The sequence below is a fragment of the Saccopteryx leptura genome, chromosome 2 (assembly GCF_036850995.1).
Source record: "Saccopteryx leptura isolate mSacLep1 chromosome 2, mSacLep1_pri_phased_curated, whole genome shotgun sequence".
NCBI classification, from domain to species: Eukaryota; Metazoa; Chordata; class Mammalia; order Chiroptera; family Emballonuridae; genus Saccopteryx; species Saccopteryx leptura.
The window spans coordinates 327674394-327688339 of NC_089504.1; the positions used below are offsets into that span (position 1 = coordinate 327674394).

The 13946-nt window shown below is 51.2% G+C and overlaps 2 protein-coding genes across 3 annotated transcripts; one reads left to right on the top strand and one right to left on the bottom strand.

Annotated features, from left to right (window-relative positions):
* Positions 1–1450: 1450 nt before the first annotated feature.
* Positions 1451–7599, top strand: ENO3 (enolase 3). Of its 2 annotated transcripts, none has more exons than XM_066363335.1 (12): positions 1451–1608; positions 2828–2914; positions 3157–3252; positions 3423–3481; positions 3667–3736; positions 4393–4526; positions 5720–5942; positions 6035–6232; positions 6417–6618; positions 7042–7150; positions 7302–7360; positions 7448–7599. In XM_066363335.1, exons 1-12 carry the CDS (start codon positions 1593–1595, stop codon positions 7515–7517), a joined length of 1323 nt encoding a protein of 440 aa, XP_066219432.1. In that variant the 5' UTR covers positions 1451–1592; the 3' UTR covers positions 7518–7599. The 2 variants fall into 2 exon arrangements, with proteins under 2 accessions (XP_066219432.1, XP_066219433.1); XM_066363336.1 differs by lacking the exon at positions 1451–1608 and adding an exon at positions 2036–2180.
* Positions 7600–9195: 1596 nt separating this feature from the next.
* Positions 9196–13848, bottom strand: SPAG7 (sperm associated antigen 7). Its single transcript, XM_066363347.1, has 7 exons — positions 13695–13848; positions 10725–10792; positions 10403–10491; positions 10179–10263; positions 9975–10064; positions 9722–9875; positions 9196–9605 (listed from the first exon to the last, which is right to left on the bottom strand). The coding sequence occupies exons 1-7, from the start codon at positions 13777–13779 to the stop codon at positions 9496–9498; spliced, it is 681 nt and encodes a 226-aa protein (XP_066219444.1). The 5' UTR covers positions 13780–13848; the 3' UTR covers positions 9196–9495.
* Positions 13849–13946: the final 98 nt, after the last annotated feature.

Sequence of the window (13946 nt, forward strand, 5' to 3'; positions counted from 1 at the left end):
GATTTGGAATCCCAGCTAAGGAAGGCGGCCGGGAACGTGTCTCCCGCCTGGCGGAAAGGGTGGGAGCGAGAGCGAGGCGTGCGCGTTGCTGCTTCTCCACTCTTGATTTTATTTAATCAAGAAAAAAGGGAGCAAAGGGAAATTTGACAAAATATCCTGGCCGGTTTCAGAACTGAAATCATCCACTGGAGACAGTGTCTGGCCGGGTGGCACAAGTTAAAACTCAGTAGAGCCCACCCCCACTCCAGGGGATTATCCCTAGCTGGATCAGTCCCAGGTCTCACACCCATGTACCAGCCTCGCCCGTTCCCCGATCAGGGGAACATATTGGGTCACCAGCCATGCCCCCTCGCGCATCTCTGCAGAGGTCACTGAGCGCGGGCGCCCGTGGGGCTAGACGGGCAGGCCTATTTTTCAAAGCGGAAGAATACTAAGAATTTTCAAGACTGGCAACTTTTTCAAGAAGGGGAAAGTCCCTTCTACTTTGGGCCCGTTGGGTTTTTTCTTCTTTTTCAGTAAAACTTATGTCAACAATTTATGTGCGAATAGATCGTCCGTCGCCAACCAGAAGGGGGTGGGGCAGGACCTGATGGCCGGCTTAGGTGAACTAGCCGCGCTGTAGCCGCTTGGGCTGCTCCAGGAGCTGGGCCGCTTCCGGTCCCTCGGGGGAGGGGAGCTTCCCAGGGGTGAAAGGGTTTCATCGGTCTTTCTCCCTAGCTGGGGGCGATTTCTCCACGGCCACTCCGTACTCCATGAGCACCCGATGCCCCCGAATCCCAAGTTCCTCGACAGCCGCCAGGGCTGAGTCACTGGCCCACTGGGGCGGGGCCGCACTCGGGCACGTGGCGGCACTCCCCGCCCGCCATCTCTTGACCCCTGACCTGCCTCACCCCCTACCCCAGGGTGGAAAAAACCCGAGAGGGAGCGGCCGGAGATGGGGGGGTAGGGGTGTGGTAGGGGGGAGGGATCCTGGGCAGGGTACTAGAAGATAAACCGCACGGAGCAGACGGAACGGGGAGGAGAGCTGAAGAGAGGGCCGCGGGAGTGAGTCACCCGTGGCGAGCCGCTCCGGCGCCTGCGGGAGGGGCCTCCGAGTCGGGGTCGGAGTAGCGCTGCGCTCCGTTACCCTGGCCCACCAGCCGGCCGGCCCGAGCCTCAGCATACCTCCCTCCCCTGGCTGCAGCAAAACTAGGGACTGACCCCGCTCTTCCCTCGGAGCTGACGAGGCGGAGCGTTACCGAATGCAGAGACCCCCCCTTTCTGCAATGCTACTAGAAGATCACTAGACTGGCCCCGGGCGTTCAGACGCTCACTGAAGGCCATTCTCTCCTCCTGTCCATTAATTTTTCACTCCTGACTCAACAGCATTCATTGATGGGCTGGGACGGCGCCCTGAAACGCCTGCAGTCGATGTGGAAAGGGGCTCCTGACTGCCAGTCTCCACATTGGGTGATAAGTGCCGTTCTAGAGCTATCTATCAGTAGGCAGCCGAGCCTACTCTGAAGGGCAGTCTAAATTCGTCTCCCTGGCCCCTCCCCCACCCCTTGCCTACCGGGAGAGGGTAGGATGGGGTGGAGCCGGGAGAGGCCGCTATGAGGATTCTGAGAGGTGAGACCCTCTAGCTTTCGGAATAAGGGCTTCAATTTTAGATTCCAGAGCTTGCCCAGACCCCCGGTTCATTCCCCAACCGAAGGCAGAGGCAGCCCTAGTCTGCCATGTGAGCTGAGCATGTGTGGATGTCAATCCAGCAGCCCCTCTTCCAGGCCCCCTCCCCAGCCCTTCAGGGCTCAAGTTACTCCTGGCCTTTCCTAAATGGCACTAGTTCCTCTTTAACCTTTGCAAAAGGGGAATATAATCCTGGAGAGGGGAGAGACCCCCCCCCAGTCTGAAGCCCCTCCCCCCTCCTCCCCAGGGGTGGAATGAAAAGTAGGGACTTTTTATTGGGGGACAGAAACAAAGGAGGGGTAGTTATTGACCTTTGGGAAGGGGGTTTCAGGCTGTAGTGGGCACTTGGCTGTCAGCAGGGTTTGGAGAGGGTGTATAGAGAGGGAGAGAGGCGGGGCTGCCTGAGGACAGGGTGGCTGGGGATAAATGCCCAGCCTGAGAGGGGGTGAGCTGACACTGTCCCAGCTGCCACCTAGACTCGGAGCTCACCCCAATTCCCCAGCCAAGACATCCAGGTCTGGTGAATCTTCCAGGGGATAAGAGTGCTAATGACTGAGGGTGGTGCTGGCTTAGAGAAAATAAGGGAAATGTCAGCTTTTTTTCCCTTTCTGGGACTGGGGGTACTTAAGACTGGAGGAGTTGGAGCAAGCAGATGGGTGTACCCAAGGACAGTGAAATGAGGCTATGAAGAGAGGCAGGCAGAAAAGGATAGAAAAGGCTAGTTAAAGCTGGAACCAGGTAGAGAATTTGTCCCCCTTCCCAACCCTGAGGATATGAGCAAGACTAAGGAGCAGGAAAACGAAAACCAGAATAATGGGAAAAGATTTAAGGGCTAGGAAGTCATGGAGAGCATATTTTTTTACTAGAAGGGTGGAGGAAGAAGGCATAGTGCAATTTTGCAGGTGAGGGGTTCAGGGAGGGTGAAATTGCTGGAGTTATAAAGGAGAGGCCGCTGGATTCTTAGGATGTGGTAGGTAGTGGAATAGGAGCTGTTCTGAGTGGGGGAGGGGGCTGTGCCTGCCTCTTTGGTCTGTGACCTTTTTATGGGATATTTTTAGCTCCAGCACCTGCCTTCTTGGGGTGGGGAAGACTTAAAGGGCAAGGGATTTGGGGTTCCTTAAGGGATCAACTGCCCACACTCACTCAGCCTCTCGTCCTGAAGCAATGGCCATGCAGAAAATTGTTGCCCGGGAAATCCTGGACTCCAGGGGCAACCCCACCGTGGAAGTGGACCTGTACACAGCTAAGGGTAACACAGGCCCATTGAATCTTTACCTTGGAAGACCCCAACCCCATCTGGCTTTTGCCCTCCAGCTGTCCCACATCCTCACCTTTCTCTGAGATCCCCTTCCTGAGAGCTCTTCCCATCTGCTCCCCTAGCAGGGGAAGCACAAGTCTGTCTATACTGCCTCCTGCCCCTGGGCTCCGAGAGACCTTGGTCCTCTGAGGGTAGATGGGACTCTCTGTGATGTTCCAATTCCTCTCATCCAGGACGATTCCGAGCAGCTGTGCCCAGCGGAGCTTCCACAGGTATCTATGAAGCTCTGGAACTAAGAGATGGAGACAAATCTCGCTACCTGGGCAAAGGTGAGGAAAGACCAACACTGAAAGAACCTGTAAGGGGTGCTTTCAGGATGTGGGCCCACAATGTCTGCTTGGGGTAGAGGACTGAAACTCAAAGCTCTTGAGGAGCTGGGGTCCACAGGAAGATACATGATTGAATCAGAGATCTGAACCCCCTCCTTCGGCCTGTCTAGGCGTCCTGAAGGCTGTGGAACACATCAACAAGACTCTAGGTCCTGCTCTGCTGGAAAAGGCAAGTTGGAAGAGCTCCTACTCCACCCTCACCCGTACCACTACTCTTGATGCCTCATCCCAAGCAGCCCATGCTTGGGAGAGGCCAACCATCCATCTCTCTTCCTGCATGTTTTCCTCCTGCACATGCCCTGACTCTTGAGAAATTTGACTTCTGCTTTCCCCTCCTCGAACCTGCCCTTCCAGAAACTAAGCGTTGTGGATCAAGAAAAAGTTGACAAATTTATGATTGAGCTGGATGGGACTGAGAATAAATGTGAGTGAAGGGCTAGGGATTGGTGAAGGGATAGGATGTGGGATAGATGGGGGCGAGACCACAGGGCTGAGGTCTGGTTAGGATTATTACTGTGTCCCACATTTTGGGGCATGTTGTAGCTGGATGGACTTTTATTCATTCCACAGGCATTTCCTGATACTTGCCCTCTGCCAGGCCTGGGCCGGGCTTTGGACACAGATGTGAAGCTGACACATCCCCCTGGGGTGGGGGCACCCTGAGCACCTCAGGTCGCTGGGGAGAGATCTGTTAACATACTCTTAATGCGCACTGCTTTGGATTTCTGGATTCTTCCTGGAGTGAGCAGAAGGGATGTTTAGTTTAAGGAGACAAACCCAAACCCTGAGGGAGAAGCTCTCACCCTTTCTTTTTCTTTTTGAGTTTTTTTTTTTAAACTTATTGATTCTTATGTATTTATATATATAAAGAGAGATAGAAACATCAATCTGTTTCTGTATGTGCCCTGACCAGGGATTGAAACTGCAACCTCTGTGCATTGGGACATTGCTTCAACCAACTGAGCTATCCAACCAGGACAATTTTTTTTTCCTTTAGTTTTTATAGAGTTTATTTGAGCCTGATTGAGGGAGCAGAATCTCAAATGCTCCTCACCCTTTCTTTATGCTTGTTTTCTCCAGCCAAGTTTGGGGCCAATGCCATCCTGGGAGTGTCCCTGGCTGTGTGCAAGGCTGGAGCAGCTGAGAAGGGGGTCCCACTCTACCGACACATTGCAGATCTCGCTGGGAACCCGGACCTGGTCCTCCCAGTCCCTGTGAGTACCACTACCCCACCAGATCCCATAGTGACAGAGTTGCCTCATCCAGTGAGAAGTACATAAGCAGCCCCTGGAAAGTTCACCTTCCAGACCCAGCTCCAAAAAAATGGTTTCCTGAAATGGAACCTCTCCTGCTATGGTTTTGCCAGTTCTGCCTCTCCTTCTTTCCCACAATCCAAACATTCCCTTAAGCCTCTCTGCTTTTTCCCTTTGATGTAACCTGGTTCCTTCACATTCTAGTCCTAGGCTCAATAACTCCAGCTTCTTATTCTGTCTAATACCCCGACCCCCACATCAGATAAAGAACTTCTTCATGGCAAGGATCTTGGCATTTCTATGTATCTTCTTTAATCCTTATAAAGCCAAATTCCCTCTTTATGGAAACTCTTTGAATTTAATGTCAATAATAATACAGATAAAGCCTGAACTATTAACAGTTTAATACAATAAGTCTGTTTTTATTTTTAAAAATTATTTTATTGATTATAGAGAGAGGAAGGGAGAAAGAGAGAGAGTGACAGGAACATTGATCTGTTCCTGTATGTGCCCTGACCGGAGATTGAACTGGAAGTTTTGCACTTGGGGATAGTTGTCTAACCAACCTCAAACCAATTAGCTATCTGACCAGGGCAAAAATCTATTTCTAAAAAAATAATAATAATGTTACAATAAATTGTAACATTACTTACTAAGTAGGTTGTATAGCTGTAAGAGCATGAGCTTTGCAGACAAGTTCCTGAGTTTGAGTCCTGGCTTTGCCTGTGTGCTAGTTGTGTGATCTTAAGCTAGTTATTTAACCTCTCTATGCCTCAGTTTCCTCATGTGTAGAGTGGGGGATAATAGTGCCTAGTCCATAGGGTTGTTTTGAGAATGAAATGAGCTAATAGAATGCACATTAGCACTTAGAGCAGTGCCCGGCCTATAGTAAGTGCTCTATCAGTGTTAACTATGTGTACCAGGTACATGCTTTACATTCAGTTTTTTTAATTTTCAGCATAAGATCCTGCAGTGAAGCAGGTGGTATTCCCATTAGGGAAGTGAGGAAAGAGGCTCTAAGGAGTAAAATTACCCATCTTAGATAACCCAGCTAGTAAGTAGGGAAGCCAAGATTCCACCTCAACCCCTCCTCCCTAGCTCTTCTTGATCTCTCATACCCTGGCCCAGGTCTGAACATTCACTCTTCCTCTCAGGCCTTCAATGTGATCAATGGGGGCTCCCATGCTGGAAACAAGCTGGCCATGCAGGAGTTCATGATTCTGCCTGTGGGAGCCAGCTCCTTCAAGGAAGCCATGCGCATTGGTGCCGAGGTCTACCACCACCTCAAGGGGGTCATCAAGGCCAAGTATGGGAAGGACGCCACCAATGTGGGTGATGAGGGCGGCTTTGCACCCAACATCCTGGAGAACAATGAGGGTCAGTCTGAGCACTCTGAGGTCCTCACAAAGGAAGGGGCTGTGCAGACAGGGTGTACTGGGGCCTCAGGTCTTCTCTTGTCCTTCTCCTAGCCCTGGAGCTGCTGAAGACGGCCATCCAAGCAGCTGGCTACCCAGACAAGGTGGTGATTGGTATGGATGTGGCAGCGTCTGAGTTCTATCGCAATGGGAAGTATGATCTTGACTTCAAGTCACCCGATGACCCCGCACGGCACATCACTGGGGAGAAGCTAGGGGAGCTGTACAAGAGCTTCATTAAGAACTATCCTGGTGAGACCCCCCATCCCTGAGTACCTGGCAACTGTCTAACACACAGACTTCAGAGCCTCCATTGCCACCAGCTTGGTCCTTCCAATCCTTAGCAACATTGCCATCTCCCTCCACACTCTTCTGACCCGTCACCCTTCATGAGGCCCCCAGATCTTTAACGCAACTCTACCCCATCCTCCACTAGTGGTCTCCATTGAAGACCCCTTTGACCAGGATGACTGGGCCACTTGGACCTCGTTCCTCTCGGGAGTGGATATCCAGATTGTGGGAGATGACCTCACGGTCACCAACCCCAAGAGGATCGCCCAGGCTGTTGAGAAGAAGGCCTGCAACTGCTTGTTGCTGAAGGTCAACCAGATTGGTTCAGTGACCGAATCCATCCAGGCGTGAGTGTCTTCTGGCCCTGGCATGCACCATAGCCTCCCTCCACCCCACTTCTGACTGTAGCTGCAGTCCTGCCCTCAAACTCCAAGTCTGCCTTTCCTTTGGCTTCTGACCCACCCGCTCTCCTGACCTCAAGGCTTTGACTAACTGTTGGCCAGTTACCAAGAGTTTTGCCATTGTGACCTGCCATCCCCACCCCCACCCCATACCATTCTTCTCTCCCAGGTTCTGCCCTTCTCCCCACCAGCATGTCAGGAACACAAGTTCCAGATCAGGAATCTCCCTTCTCTCCTACTTTCCAAAGAACTTTAGTCATCACATTCACCACAAAATGCCCACTTCCCAAAACAGAAAAGCCCCATCCAGCCCCTGGCTTTCTTACTGAGGCAGTCCATTAGGCCTTATCCAGTATCCTTTCTACCCAGCTGCAAACTGGCTCAGTCTAACGGCTGGGGAGTGATGGTGAGCCACCGCTCTGGGGAGACTGAGGACACATTCATTGCTGACCTCGTGGTCGGGCTCTGCACGGGACAGGTACTCATTGCTCCCCTCTGTTGTCTTAGAATGAGATTTTTCAGGTCCCTGGCCTCCTGCCTGAGTTGAATGACACCACAGGCTGCTTCCTTAGGCCCAATCCCTCCTCTCTAGCCTCATGAAACCCTTGGAATCCCTCTTTCCTTCCCAGATCAAGACTGGTGCCCCCTGCCGCTCAGAGCGTCTAGCCAAATACAACCAGCTCATGAGGTACAGTGCGTACAGTGGGCTTGAGCGTGGGGAGCTGAAGGGTGTTGGGGGGTTAGAAGAGTACAGCTAACATGGTCGGCCTTCTAGGATTGAAGAGGCGCTCGGAGACAAGGCTGTTTTTGCTGGACGCAAGTTCCGCAACCCAAAGGCCAAGTGAGAAGCTGGAGGCCCCAGACCCCCACAGGACAGATGTAGGCCTTCAAGCCCACCTCCCTGAAATAAACGCTGGTGTCAACCAAGACAGTGGTGTGCTCCTTTGTGGGAGGGAGGAGATGCTGGTCTCTGGACTGGGGAAGATAGGAGATGGGGCAGTGAAGGGAAGATAGGTGTGTAACCTGCTGGGACAAAGAGGAAGTTAGGGACTGGCCACAGAGGAAGTTGGGCTGGATCTAGAACAACCAAGTTCATATTTCGGAAGGAAGCTGGGGAAAGCAGCTGCCACATGTGAAATGAGGCTGGAGGCACTGATGGAACATGGAACCAGAACCAGGAGGAATCGAGGGTTGGATATCACCATGAGGGGGAAGCTGGATCAGATCTGCCAATAAGTTGAAGTCCACAGTCCACAGAGTGTCATAATGAAGTCAAGTACTTCATTAGGAAGATAGTGAAAACCGACCATTACCACTTCAATGAACCTCGAAGTTCTGGAACTGCTCTAAATATATGACATTGACTTGTATAATCTTTGAAACAGTCCTATCAGATAGTTACATTATCCCCATTTGATGGGTAAGGAAACTGAGGCAGAAGAAAAGTCAAATACCCCACTCTAGGTAACAGTAACTGGCAGATTCTGGATCCAAAATTAGGCAATTTGAGGCCCTGGCTGGTTGGCTCAGTGGTAGAGCGTCGGCCTGGCATGCAGGAGTCCAGGGTTCGATTCCTGGCCAGGGCACACAGGAGAAGCACCCATCTGCTTCTCCACCCTTCCCCCTCTCCTTCCTCTCTGTCTCTCTTCCTTTCCTGCAGCCAAGGCTCCACTGAAGCAAAGTTGGCCCGGGCGCTGAGGATGGCTCTGTGGCCTCTGCCTCAGGCGCTAGAATGGCTCTGGTTGCAAAGAGCAACGCCCCGGATGGGTGGAGCATCGCCCCCTGGTGGGCGTGCCGGGTGGATCCCGGTCGGGCGCAGGTGGGAGTCTGTCTGACTGCCTTCCCGTTTCCAACTTCAGAAAAAAAAAAAAAATAGGCTATTTGGCTCTCCTGATTGTACTCTAAAAATACTCTTACTGGGTTTTTTGTTTTGTTTTTGAGAGAGAGAGCAACATTGATTTGTTGTTCCACTTATTCATACATTCATTGGTTGATTTTTTTCCCCAACAATATTATTTATTCATTTTAGAGAAGGGAGAAAGAGAAGGGGGGGAAGGAGCAGGAAGCACGAACTCCCATATGTGCCTTGGTCAAGCAAGCCCAGGGTTTTGAACTTGTGACCTCTTGTGTTCCAGGTCGATGCTTTATCCACTGCGCCACCACAGGTCAAGCCATTGGTTGATTCTTGTATGTGCCCTGACCAGGGATCGAACATGCAACCTTGGCATATGGGGATGTTGCGCTAATGAACTGAACTACGCAGCTGGCTAAAGCACAAACAATTTTACACTGCTCAAGCTAAAATCACTTCAGATACTGGCTGGTGGTACAGTGGATAGAGCGTTGTCCTGAAAACACCAAGGTTGCCAGCTCGAGCCCTGGTCAGGGCATATATGGGAATTAAGTGGCACAACTGGGCGGAATGGCAAGTTGATGCTTCTCCCTCTCTCTCAAAAATAAATAAGTAAATAAAACAAAATCACTTCTCCAGGACACACCTCTTTCTCTGTTCAAACAAAGACATTGAGTCAAACAGTGTTTATTGAATATAAAGTAACTCCAGCCCCATGGGGAAGAAAATTCCAAGGAGAACAGAAAATAATACAGATTAAATACCCACCTGTGTTTTCACACTCTCTTGCACACATACACACAGCACATACATATCCAAGCTCTAATAGCGACAAATCAAATATCTACTTCCTCCAGCCTAACTAGGCTGTTAGGAGGTGGTTCAGAGGTGGGGCTCCAGAATGGGTTCTAATAGCAGCAGCCTTGTCCCCCCCACCCTACCCCCGGCCCTGCCCAAGGGAGCTGGGGTGCCTAGGAGGTAGGTGGCAACTTTTCTCCACTCTGCCGCAGACGCTTCTTAGCTCGAATCTCATTCATGGCCTCTTCAATGGAGCGTGTGTCCCTCTTGTTGGCTACAGGCACTGGGGGCAGAGGAAAGGGGGAGAGGAAGGCCTAGGACCCCTGTACCTTAGCCTTCCCTCCCTTGCTCATCCAGTGTTCCTCTGCCCTGCCCTCCCAGCCCCCACTCTGGCCTCACCACAGCCATAGGATTTGTTGGCCTGCAGCAAATGGGCTGCTTCCTTGGCTGCCCCCTGGCCAATGAGGTGGCTGTACTTGTCCTTGTAGTTGCTGGTGGGGCTCACCACAGGTCCCTGCTGAGCTTCCTCCTCTTCCTGTCGCTGAGCCAGCTCCTAGGGGTACAGAGCTGGAGCGCTGGTGCTCAAGGGCCAGACCTCAACCCCTCCCTGGTGGAGGGCTACAGGGTTCTAGGAACTTCAGGCATAACTCACCTTAAGCTTCCGTTTCTCCTCAGCCTTCTGGGGGTCCCACTCCTCTCCACGACGGTAGGAGTCCAGCTCATCATCTGAGGGTGCAAACTCCTGGGGAAGAAGGGATGATAGGGGTCAAGATTCCATATACATGTTTCATTTCATTTCTCTCCCCAGGGGGGTACAGGCTGAAAAGGAGAGAGGAGGGGAACTCAGGCCTTCTACCTTTTTGAAGATCATGACATAGCGACATTCATCGTCTTCCCCAAAGGAGAAGGATGTCAGGCCAGCCACTTCTACCACATCATGTCTAGGAAGGGTGGGCAGAGGGGAGAAAGTATGTAGAGCCATGAGGGAGCCTAGCACACTCCTCTCGTGGATTTCCCCACTACCCCTTTCATGCCACCCTGGCCACCCATTTCCTGCCTTCCCCAGCCCAAGACACTCACAGTATGCTCCTCTCTATCTTGTTCATTGGCTGAAACTTTTTCTTGATCTGCCCACTGTCTTGGATGAAATCTGACACCTCTTTCTCCATCTTGGGAGAGGGAAATGAAAAGAGATGAGATGATGGCTCTGTCCCAATATCCCTCTCCCCATCCGGGTCAATGAGCCTTTGCCTCCCCACATCTATCCCAGCCTGCATGCCATTGGCTTTCACACTTCATCTCTCTTGAGAAATTCAAAAAACAAAAAACAAAACTGAGTTCTAATTCTAACTTATTTGAAGTCATTCCTCAGGCTGCCTTTCATCTCTCCAGTTGTTCTCACCCTTTTACGAAACTCCACTTTCTGTTGTTTATCTTGCTCCTGTAGTTTCTTCAGGCGGGCAGCCTGCTCTGAGGGTGAGAAATGGAAGCATGAGGCCAGGGGCAGAAGCGTGAGTAGGGAGTTTGTAAGGCTTCAAAGGAGGTCTGGTACCTCCACTGGGAGGTACCAGGCTGAGAAGGTAGGATTGTGTTTATTCACCAAGCATTTATCAATATTCAAACCTGGCACTAAGCTAGGCCCTGGAGCACTAAAATTGTTTTAAGACACAGCTTTGGCCTGACCTGTGGTGGCGCAGTGGATAAAGCGTCAACCTGGAAATGCTGAGGTCGCTGGTTCGAAACCCTGGGCTTGCCTGGTCAAGGCACATATGGGAGTTGATGCTTCCAGCTCCTCCCCCTTTCTCTCTCTCTGTCTCTCCTCTCTTTCTCTCTCTTCTCCAAAATGAATAAATAAAAAAATTGAAAAAAAAAGTTAAAAAAAAAAAAAAAAGACACAGCTTTGCCCTTCAAGAGCTCAGTGTAGTGGGAGTCATAAAGATTAGAATCATGCCTAACCCCACTTCCCAACCTCACTGGAGAAACCAATTAACAAACATTTATTTAATACCCACAATATACAGAACTATAAAGCAAGTGGGGAGGTAAGGAGAATGGACTAAGCCCTAGCATTAAAGAATTTATCATCTCATTGTCCACATAGGAAAGGGGAAATTATTTAACTTCCTATATTTTGTAACCCCCACCCCAACTTCTCACTTTTATAGACAGGATGAAGCTGAAATGGCTAATATGACATCCTTCTTCTTTGGGAGTGTAGGTGTTCAGTCAGCTGTACAGGAACTTCCCACGCTTGCACCTTAATGTCCCCTCTCCTCTCTTCTGTCATTTCAAATCCTTTATATCCTAGGGCCTGACCAGGCAGTGGTGCAGTGGATAGAGTGTCGGACTGGGATGCAGAGGACCCAGGTTTGAGACCCCGAGGTCGCCAGCTTGAGTGCGGGCTCATCTGGTTTGACCAAAAGCTCACCAGCTTGAACCCAAGGTCGCTGGCTTGAGCAAGGGGTTACTCGGTCTGCTGAAGGCCCGCAGTCAAGGCACATGTGAGAAAGCAATTAATGAACAACTAAGATGTCGCAACACGTAACGAAAAACTAATGATTGATACTTCTCATCTCTCCGTTCCTGTCTGTCTGTCCCTGTCTATACCACTCTCTGACTCTTTGTCTCTGAAAAACAACAACAACAAAAAACATATCCTTAAGGCTCACTTCTTCCACAGGATTTGAATACCTCTAGCTGCACTGACCTCTTCCCATTTTCCTAATCACGCCATGCCTTTGCACATGTTATTCCTTCTGCTTGAAATACTTTTCCTTCTCTTATAAACTTGAGACCCACCATGAGTCAGAGTTATTCACTTCTTCCTCTGGGGTGCATACACATTTGGTTCAGACATCTGCCAAAGCATGTGCTGAAAACTAATGTAATTTAACTGTTTGTCTCCCCTACCAGACTATAAACTCCTAGGGGGAAGGGACCCTGTTTATCTCACATCCAGTTATTCTCTGTGGCCCCAGAGCATGACAGCTTAGGAGCTCTTATCTCTTTGACATCAAGGGTTCTGACCCTTGTTCACTAGCTGTACATGTATGTGTTCACTAATTGGTTTGTGAGTCTTCCCTCTGTATATGAAAAGGTAACATAAGATTATGGGTTTAAAATCCTGCCACTTAGGCAGGTGACCTCAGGCAAGTGACTAAACTCTGAACTTTGGCTTCCTAGCCTGTCAACTACCACTGATGAACCCCACCTAGACAGTCATGGTGAGCCTGAAACACTTCCAGTTGCCAGTTTCCATTATGCTCCCCCTGCTTCCTCAGAGCTTTCAAATACACATCTCTGCCTGTAACCCTCTCCTCTCCACTCTCACTGAATTATCTATTCTTCAGATCTCAGCTCACCACAGACTAGGTTAAGGACCCCTAGCAACTGTTCAGTAAATAACGGACATTTAGGTATTAAGCAGCACTTGATGAGCACTTTGAAGGTATCCGGTTTGCCCTGGCCCCACTTCGGGTGGGTGGGGAGCCAGTGTTCGGGACCGGCCTGTCCGTGGTCTCAAGGCCCGCAGGGTCGGGGGCTGGCGTCTTCTCCAAGGGAGTCATTCTGTCAGACTCGTTCACACGCCACACACGAGCAACCCAGGGGAAGCTAGCATCACCAGGCCGGCCGCGCCCTACGCTGGCAGCCGCACTCCTAGAGCCTGCCTGCAGGGGAGTTACTAAAAGAACACAGGCGGGGAGCCTATAGCCGATGGACCGGCAGAGGCATCCTCACCTCTCCAATCAGCATCACGACCCACACAGGGAACTCGAGAATGTCAGACTACATATGAAAGAAGGGGTGTAAAGTGGCAGAAAGGACCGGGTTAAACCACATAGAAGGGGCAGAAGGGCATCAAAAGGACCTAGCAACCAATTGGAGGTGCTGTGGGTGGGCCAGAGGGGGGGGGGTCCTTAATAGGTTAAGATGGCCAATAGAGGTAAAAGGTAGCAGATGGGCGTGTCCTAAACCCAATCAGAAAAGGGAATGGGTCGTGGGACACTCCGCTGGAAGATGGGGAGGGTTGACTAGCTAAACACGCCCTCCTACGACCTGAAGGCGGGCCAAGGAACACCAAGGAGGCAGCCTACCAATCAGAACACACCAGCAGCAGACAAGCGGACCTGTTGCCGAATGAAAAAGAAGAACTGCAAGGCCAGGGTAGAGAGGGAGCTGGAGCTAGATTTTGGGTATCCAATCACCGTCCGCTACAAACAGCGGGCGGGTCCCGCAGCCCTTGAAGGGCTCTGGGGGGTCTCTAAAGGGGCCTGTGAGGGGTCTTTCAAGGTTGAAGAGGCGGCACCGTCTAAGAAAGAAGAGTGCAGTCCTGCGAACCAGGTGGAGGTGGATGTAAATTTGGGATCCTCACCTCGGGCCTTGCGCCGAGTCTCCTGGTCACCGAGGCTAGGTGGCTTTTCCATGGAGCTCAGGATGGAGCCTAGTAGGTCCGCCATCTTGGGAGTGACAGAGACAGGGGGCGGTGCGTCTTAAAGGGAAGGGCTAAGAGCCTTTAAGGCCGGAAACACGTCGGAGGCGGAAAACCCTGGGCGGGGCCCATGCGATGATCTGGCTCAGGGTACACGGTAGCCGCCCACCTGCGGAGGCCCGCCCCTTCCCCGTC

Bases quoted from the DNA above. Each gene is read 5' to 3' on its own strand.
- ENO3 (XM_066363335.1), top strand. The intron at 2,915-3,156 runs GTAACACAGGCC...CCTCTCATCCAG, and splicing joins GGACCTGTACACAGCTAAGG to GACGATTCCGAGCAGCTGTG. The intron at 3,737-4,392 runs GTGAGTGAAGGG...TGTTTTCTCCAG, and splicing joins GGATGGGACTGAGAATAAAT to CCAAGTTTGGGGCCAATGCC.
- SPAG7 (XM_066363347.1), bottom strand. From the start codon at position 13,779: ATGGCGGACCTACTAGGCTCCATCCTGAGCTCCATGGAAAAGCCACCT. The intron at 10,065-10,178 runs GTAGAAGGCCTG...CTTCTTCCCCAG, and splicing joins ATGTCATGATCTTCAAAAAG to GAGTTTGCACCCTCAGATGA. The intron at 9,606-9,721 runs GTGAGGCCAGAG...CTCTGCCCCCAG, and splicing joins CAACAAATCCTATGGCTGTG to TGCCTGTAGCCAACAAGAGG.